Below are 8,695 nucleotides of genomic sequence, written 5' to 3' on the forward strand. Positions count from 1 at the left end.
CTATGAAACATTGTGGTCGAATTAGGGAAGTGATTCTCAGACTTGGCTGCACATTAGAGTCAACTGATCAACTGAGGAGTTTCTAAAAATCCCAATGTCCAGGTCGTACCCTAGATGAATTAAATAAGAACCTCTGTCTGGGAGGCAGACAGACATCGATATTTTTTAAAGCTCTCCAGATAATTTCAATGTTTAGCCAAGACTGAGACCCATTGGTTTAAATGCTTAGTTAAATGTTTGGTTAAATGTTTAGAGACATTCAACTCTAAACATTCTATGACATTTTCTTAATGTATTTAAACATTGCTTTGGTCGGGACAGAAGCAACACACGTGGTCTCTGGCTCCAAACAGAAGAGCGATCCACTCTTGCAAGAGAAGGGGGTAGGGCACGGGGGCAGTGACTACAGATGCCTCTGTCCCCCACCCAACCCCGCCTTCACCTTCTCCTTTAGGAAGTAGGGCTCCCTGTGTTTAAGACCACTTATAAGAAGGCCTCAATCCCAGTATATCCAGCTGATTAAAAATAAAATTTGATATCAGCACTTCCAGAGGAATCCTGTTTTCCCAACCCTGCTGATTCAGTTTATCGATTATAAGATTATTTTCTACTTCCTCAGGAGGAGGCTGAGAAACTCAAGGGGCAGGCTTCCAAGTATCTCTTGGCTCTCCTCAGCATCTTTAAGCTCATGTATTCATCTGTTGCCATGCACAGCTCTTAGGCTTTAATAAAGCCAAACAGGGCAAAAAAAGATCAAAACGGGCAATTTTATACAATTTTCCTACAGTTACTAGTCACTAGGAGTGACTTGGTCATGATCAGAAATTATCGAAGTTAACCATTGTGCCTCGCCTTTCACAATCAAAACACATTTTCAACTTTTAGTTCCTAGTAACTGAAGTGGTTATATGGTTTCAATGTATTACAAACTCCACACAGTTTCCCTTAAGACTCATCAGCAAACTTTAGCTGAAAATCCAACCAACCTGAGTGAGTTGGCCAAATCCTTGTGGCCATGAGGATTCCTTAATGGGGTCGTTAGGAAAGGTTTCAATGGGACTTCGGTCTCCATGCCTAAATACCTGAAAATAGATCAAGACAGTAACATTACAAATTTCACTTAGGTGTTTTGCCTCAGCTCATCCTAATAGATTTTCTTCTAAACCACTGGTTTTCAACCTTGGGATGTGGCCAGGGAATCAGGATTTTAAAGACATCCCCAGGTAAGGGGCGCCTGGGTGGCTCATTCAGTTAAGGGTCTGCCTTCAGCTCAGGTCATGATCTCAGGACCCTGGGACTGAGTCCTGCATTGGGTTCCCTGCTCAGTGGGGAGAGTGCTTCTCCCTTTCCATCCACCATCCCCCCTGCTTATGATCTCTCACTCTCTCTCTCAAATAAATAAAAGGATCTTAAAAAAAAAAAAAGACCTCCCCAGGTAAATCTCAGGTTAAGAAGCGCTGTTTTAAGCTCACTAACACTTTCTTGTGTTTCAGGTAATGTAAGTAACAAGACGGTCAGTCATTAGAAAGCAGGCGAGTCACTCATGGAGACTGGTTTGTATATTGGGGCAAGGAGGAACACAAAGCTTAGCAAGATCACTTTATTGCAGACACTGATGAGAAGTAATCTTCCTTAATTATGGTGTTAAAATTTTTACATATGATGAAATAGTAGATTTAAATGCCACATATAATTTGTGACCATCTTGAGCCAATGATTAGTTTTTAGATTAGAGATAAAGGACTTATGGAGAGGGAGATTAGAAAAGCTAATTCTTAATACTTTAAGAACATACCTCTGAATTTGTATGCATGTCATGCTATTTTGATTGCACATTTTCCTCTTTGGGGAGAGTAGTTTGGATTTTCAAAACCTTGGTATTTTATGACTCCAATGTGCTTTCTGAATAAAATACCAAGCTAAATACAAAGCTATTTTATAAGCAAAAGATAAGACATGAAAAACACTCAAGAAATCCAAGATGACGTCTATACTGATGCCAGCAAACATTTTTAATACAGAGGAGGGCCACATAACACCTTGCATCATTTGAGATTTCCTGCACTTGTCATTGACACTACCTGGCTAAGATGCTCCAGTAGACACGGAATAAGGAACAGTCCTAAATGTTGACCATCTTTCAGATGGGATTCCAAGAAAGTGAGAGAGGCTTATGGGACTTGGGCTGTGTCTCTGGTGTCTAAAGAAAACTTATCTTTTGGTCCCCTAAACTGGTGAGAAATAAAAATTGCAGTAGAACAGGCTACAGCAAACAGAGACCATGGCGTAGTGGATCTTAGGAAATCATTTTGGTCAGGTAAGAAACTGCTGTTATGAATGGTCCCTTCATGGCTGGAAGAAAGGCTGAATAATTTCAGAAATTATCAAGGCTAATCATTAGTGCTCTTTCTTTTTTCAAAAGATTTTTATTTATTTATTAGGGAGAGCAAGAGAGAGAGCATGAGTGTATGTGGGGGGGGCAGACTGAGAGGGAGAAGCAGGCTTCCCACTGAGCAGGGAGCCTGATGCAGGGGGCTCGATTCCATCATGACCTGAGCCGAAGGCAGACACCAACTGAGCCACCCAGGCGCCCCTCATTAGGGCTCTTTCTATAATCCAAACATATTTTTGACTTTTTAGATCCCAGGTAATTGTGCAAAATACTTTCCTAGATCTGAGTAACTAAAATTGTTACGTGGTTTCAGTAGATTATAAATCCTACAATGTTTAGTTTCCAGGGCTTCTCAACCTCAGCACTGTTGACATTTTGGGCTGGATAATTCCTTGTGAGGGGCTATCCTGTCCACTGAAGAATGTTTAGCAGTGTGCCTGGGCTTTGCGCACTAGATGCCAGGAGCAGTCCCTAACTGTGACAACGAAAACGTTCTCCAGACACTGCCAAATGTGCCGTTGGGGGGCAAAATCATCTCTGGTTGAGAACTCCTGAGTTAGCCAAAGGGAAGTCAGATGAGAGACATTGTAGCAAAATAATTTACAACACTTCCTACCAGCCTATAACCACAATAACTCCTCAAGGTTTTTTGAATGCTTGCTGTGTCCCAAAAACTGTGCTAAATGCTTCTCATAATTTAATCCATTCATCAGTTCTCCAAAGCATTTACAATTATTATCTTCATTTCACAAACAAGGAAATCAGCCCTAGTTAAGTGACCTCCCCAAGGTCACACAGCGTGTAAGTGGCACAGCAGAGATCCAAACACAAACCGTGTGCCTTCAATGCCAGCATTCTTAACCCGTGTAAGGGGCTCATTTCTCTGCTAAAACGCACCCCTCAGCATCCCACCACCAGTGGGTGATCTGGGATCTGGGGCTTCTTTATAAACTCCCGTCTTTTCCTCTGAGATTGGGAGCTCTGTGTGTTGTGGGGGGAGGGGGTGGTGTTGCACTAGAGGAAAACCTTGATGTAAGAAACAATTCCAAATCCTATTTAAAAAATAAAACTGAGATTATGCATCTAAATGACAGTATAGCCTGGGGAGAAAAATAAGCATGGTTCCCTTAGAGGAGGGTTATTTAAACAGCAGAGCCCTGGAACATAATCACAGGTTTGAACAAGTTTTCTTACTCTGTCCTTACAGGTCAGGAATAATTGTACTCCCCTATATTGTAGTAAGTTTTAAGAGTTTTTGAGGTAGTGACTCACACATGCTGTGAGCTCTTCAGAAGGGGTATCTCCCAGAGACAATTAATAAACCATCCCTTCCCTGCCCCCGGATGCTGGAAATCAATATGTGTGCGGGTGCATGCGCCTGCGTGCGTATCAGTTAGTGCCCTCAAGTGCACACGTGCCATTCTTGAGCTCCTGGAGTTTCAGCTGGAGACTTTGGACTGTGCCTCGGTGCTCTTTTAAGCCTGTGGTAAGGCAAACTTCTTAACTGCAGCTCTGCTGAATTTATAACTTCTGTTCTCAATCCTACAATCATACTCTATGAAATCCTTTAGAAACCTAAATATATAGGGTCAGCCCTAGGACTATTTTGCAGTCCTAGTGGTAATTGCAATAGGAAGACATCCAGGAGACCAACCCCTTACATGGGTGCAACCCTCCACGTTTTGTACAGTCTTTTCCCCACTCACTCTTTCAATTCTCACAACTCCAGTGAGGCCAGGCTGGCCCTATTGCTGTCCTGAATAAAGAAGGAAACTGAGGTTCAAAGAGATTGAATGAGCCGTCCAGATCTCCTAGTTTTCATGATTGCTACCCACTGTTTTCCCCACCACATCACATTCACTTCATCCTTTTAGATCACAGGTAACTTTTTAAAAAAAAAAGAGCCATGGTTTGGTACCCCCATGAATGATCGGCTGAGCAGATTCGGCGTGTTACATCATCCTGCCTGATCTGGCCCTGCCCACCTCGATGTTACTACCTTATGGTCTTGCTAAACACAGAGCCCCTGCTCTTCCATCAATACATTGTTCTAGCTTCAGGGTGGTGATGTTCTACCCGTGGAGGTTAGGTGTACAGACTTAACGCGTCCGTAGTAGTTTCCTCGCTGTTTCTCTGTGATCCAAGAATAATAAATCTTTCCCACTTCTGAAAAGCTGTTCTGGGCAGCAAGAGGAGGAAACTGTCCTTGGTTCTTCCTTGCCTGTAATGTCCTACTTCTACTTCTAATCCTGGAGGTCACTAAATTCAGGTCCCTCCTGAAAAAGGCAACCAAGAGAGGTCTCCCTTCACCTCCCATACTCACCATACTTATTAGTGTCTCTCTAAAAAGTTAGATATAATGATTCTCTAAGGGTTTTCTAATGGGACACTCTGGAAAAAGAAGGAGGTGGATTCTGTGGTCAAAGTTCAGGAAATATAGTTTACTACTAGATCCATTCCTTTAAAGCCACAGCACATAATAAAATATTATTTTTTTTTAAAGATTTTATTTATTTATTTGAGAGAGAGCAAGAGAGTGAGAGAGAGCGTGAGTGGAGGGGCAGAGGGAGAGGGAGAAGCAGACTTCCCACTGAGCAGGGAGCCCGATATGGGAGTTGATCCCAGGACCCTGGGATCACGACCTGAGCCACCCAGGTGCCCATACATATTAGAATATTAAAGACTGAGGAGTCCTGCCCTTTAGAGACCTGAAATACAGTGTAACCCTTGTTCTGTTCCCAAAACTGATTTGACTATTGAAACCCATTTTTTTAACCAAGAAACTCCTGTTAACAACTTGTCAAACTAGTATTCCGTGGGACACATGTTGATAAACCTGTTTTTAAAAGATTGTGTGATAACTCTGTTCATGAGACAGAACAAGAACCAAGGGCAGTTTCCTCCTCTTGCTACCAAGAACAGCTTTTCAGAAGTGGGAAAGATTTATTATTCTTGGATCACAGAGAAACAGCGAGGAAACTACCTACTGATGATGTGTTAAGTCTGTACACCTAACCTCCACGGGGAGATCTCAGCTCCATACGCTGGCTTAAGTGCACACAGCAGGAATGGAATATGTATAGTGATTTGGGGCATAGCCTCTTCGATCATACAGCCTGGATTCAAATCCTGACTACACCACGGTTACTGTGTAACTATGGCCAAGTTGTTTAACCTCTTTGCGTTTCAATTTCTTTATCTATAAAATAGAGATAGTAAGGTTTTTATAAAACTTTATAGAACAGTTGCCAGATGTAGCAAACCAAACTACAGGATGCCCAAATATTGCACGAAACATGCTTTATGCTATAAAATTATTTGTTGTTTACCCAAAATTCAAATTTAACTGGGTATCCTGTGTTTTCCTAGCAACCCTACTTTACAGGGTTGTTGGGAGGATAATGTGACATATTCCATATTGAACTCTCATAACAATGCCTGGCATATAATAAGCATTGAGTAATGATTGGTTATTGTTACAAATGTTACCACTTTGAGCAGAGGCACCTTTCTTTTATTCCGGTTCTAATGATTTTCTAAGGATTTGCCTGGGCATATAATTTAACCATTTATAGTCATATATTCCCCATAATCAATAAAAAGAAGAAAATAGTATCTAATTGTGTAAGTCCTTAGATAGATATTGTTTTGTAAGAGCCAAGAAAGTTGTATTAAGTCGCCCTTCATCTACCATTAACGGAAGAAAGCCTTGGTAGGAAAAATTAACATTAGTCTTGTGTGATAAATATTATTTATTCCTTTTAGCTCCAGGAGAGCTATCTTTGTAAGGTTTTCTTTTCTTTTTTTAAAGATATTATTTATTTATTTGTCAGAGAGAGAGAGAGAGAGCACAAGCAGGGGGAGCGGCAGGCAGAGGGAGAAGCAGGCTCTCCGATAAGCAGGGAGCCCGATGCGGGGCTAGATTCCAAGACCCCGGGATCATGACCTGAGCAGAAGGCAGACGCTTAACTGGCTGAGCCACCCAGGCGCCCCTCAGGTTTTTCTTAGGGAAGAATTAACTTGTAGTCCCTGAACACATGGTAACTGAACGTGAAGGGGGAGAAAGGAAGCCCACAACAGTTTGGTAGTCGAGGGAAGTGAGCCTGCGCTGGAGTAAAACAGGGAGCGAATCGACCACATGCGGTTAACTGCAAGTTCATGGTAGTATCTCAGAGAGGATTACCTCTCAACCAACTTGCCACAGACTGACAGTGTTGACAGTGCCATTTCCGCGGCGTCCCCACACTTGCTTAATGCACATGTTGGCCAGGAACCCATGAATATAAGTAAAAGTCCAACTTGCACGGATTTCTCTACAGAAGGTACATGATATGACACACTTTTTTTTTCAGCACCGAAGTCTGACAGCTGGTAAATCATTTGTAAATAAATTGATATGTTTCTCTGATTCTCTCTCCTGTGTTGACTTAGGACCTAGTAAAGATAATTTGCATAATCATATGGTCAGAAATTTGTTTCTGTAGAAGGGAAAGAAAGGAGTTCTGAATACACTAAGCTGAGGAAATAGGAACTTCATGTTTGATTTTTAGGTAAAAGATGACCTCCCTGCAAATTATAGAAATAAATTTTGAGTATTCTTACAGTAAGAAAATTTACTTATTTGTCAGCATATTTTCAGTCTATCAAATAAAAAAAGGTGAGGAAGAGAAAGAGATTGAGAGAGCGGATGTGAAAGACAAAGAGAGGGTCAGAGGCGGAGGGAGACTGAGTGAAACGGCTCAAGAGAAGCAGAGATACCGAGAAAATCACGGACAGAGAAACCGAGGGATTAATTCCAGGACTCATACAGATAAAGTGATAAATCTCCTTCACTTTGCAAACCCCCTTCCTACCTATTTTGAAGACAACGTCAACAGTGTATTTTCTTTCCTTAACCTCTCGCACCAGCCACCCCTCTTTTCCCATAACTTTTTTTTTTAAAGATTTTATTTATTTATTTATTTGAGAGAGAGAGAGAGAATGAGAGATAGAGAGCACGAGTGGGAAGAGGGTCAGAGGGAGAAGCAGACTCCCTGCCGAGCAGGGAGCCTGATGTGGGACTCGATCCTGGGACTCCAGGATCATGACCTGAGCCGAAGGCAGTTGCTTAACCAACTGAGCCATCCAGGCGCCCCTCCCATAACTTTTTACACTGCCCCGGGGGAGAAAAACATTATTTTAATGATCAACCAAATCTACATATCAGGAAGTCCTCGAAATCTCGAATTTAGTTTCACTTTTATGCTTCAAAGACTGTTTACAAATATAGTTTCCAATTTCCTGATTAAAAAAGGGGGGGAAGGGGCTACTTCATGCAGAAGATGACTGTTTTTAAATACTCATTACACTGAATGAAGTCTGCTTAGCTCCTGGTGCTAACGTGGCTAGCTGAGGCTTCCCCCCCCAGCATCATGTGGCTATCAGAAGGAAATGCACTCAAGGCAGCTGTGAAGTAAGTGAATAAATAAATAATAGCAGCAAAGGCACAAATAACCAAAGCAAATACTTTTTGTCAGGACACGTTAAGCATTCGTTAGGAGGAACTTGCGAAACTAGATGATTCACTTTCTGAGTTTGGTCTCTGGGAGACAGTAGTAGGGGGTAAAGTGAAACCTGATACTTGGATATCAGACCCTGCTGGTAACAGTTTTAAGGGAAAAACAATAGAAAAGCCTACTCACCAACGTCACCAACTTGAGCTCTTTAGCTACCGCACCTCGGCCTACCCCGGAGAGCAGAAGCAAGCAGCTAAGGCAAAGGTTTGTTGCCCTGGCCACGAGGAGCAGGGCAGGCCTCATGCTGGGGAGTGCTGTCTCGGGCAGCAGTTTGGAGGTGCTGTTTCCAGAGCAAAAGCCATTAGAGGGGAAGCTATTTAACAAAGGATTGAAAGGGAAGGAGTCACTGGGAGGAGTCAGACTCAGAAGTAGTAAGATCACCAGGTAGTTTGGGGCGGGGTTTGGCGTGTCTGGTCAGATAATTTGGGGGCTGGGTGTGAGAGAGCACAATCTTCTGGATTTAAGGTAGAACACTGAGCTCCAGGGAGGGGAAAGCTGTTGCTCAAGGTCACGGAGCATGTTAGGAGATTTTTTTTTTTTTTTTTAAATTTTCACATTCTCTTTAGATAGGGTGTGATAGAGTGTTTGCTTTCTGCCTGTCACTTGGGAAAGGGATCTACCTTGACTTTGGAAACCTTAGGCCAGTGATTCCTAATCTTTTGGGAATCCAGGAATATAAGCACAGTAATATGGAAGGGATTGTGGGTACTGGCATATTTTGGGTCTATTCCCCAGGCCAAACTTGGCT

The 8,695-nt window shown here is 42.3% G+C and overlaps 1 protein-coding gene across 2 annotated transcripts in view; it reads right to left on the reverse strand.

The window, feature by feature from the left end:
* Positions 1-8,353, reverse strand: part of ACP3 (acid phosphatase 3) — a 46,307-nt gene extending 37,954 nt beyond the window's left edge. The window contains exons 1-2 of one of the 2 annotated variants that reach the window (XM_025882215.2): positions 8,074-8,321; positions 987-1,082 (exon numbers count right to left, since the gene is read on the reverse strand). In XM_025882215.2, the coding sequence (XP_025738000.1) occupies positions 987-1,082; positions 8,074-8,190 (213 nt within the window). In that variant the 5' untranslated portion in view covers positions 8,191-8,321. Of the gene's footprint in view, positions 1-986; positions 1,083-8,073 lie in introns of both variants that reach the window. The other variant, XM_025882222.2, reaches the window with a different exon arrangement.
* Positions 8,354-8,695: the final 342 nt, after the last annotated feature.

Source organism: Callorhinus ursinus, unplaced genomic scaffold (assembly GCF_003265705.2).
Source record: "Callorhinus ursinus isolate GAN/ISIS: 27379988/994484 unplaced genomic scaffold, GSC_fseal_2.0 scaffold1, whole genome shotgun sequence".
NCBI classification, from domain to species: domain Eukaryota; kingdom Metazoa; phylum Chordata; class Mammalia; order Carnivora; family Otariidae; genus Callorhinus; species Callorhinus ursinus.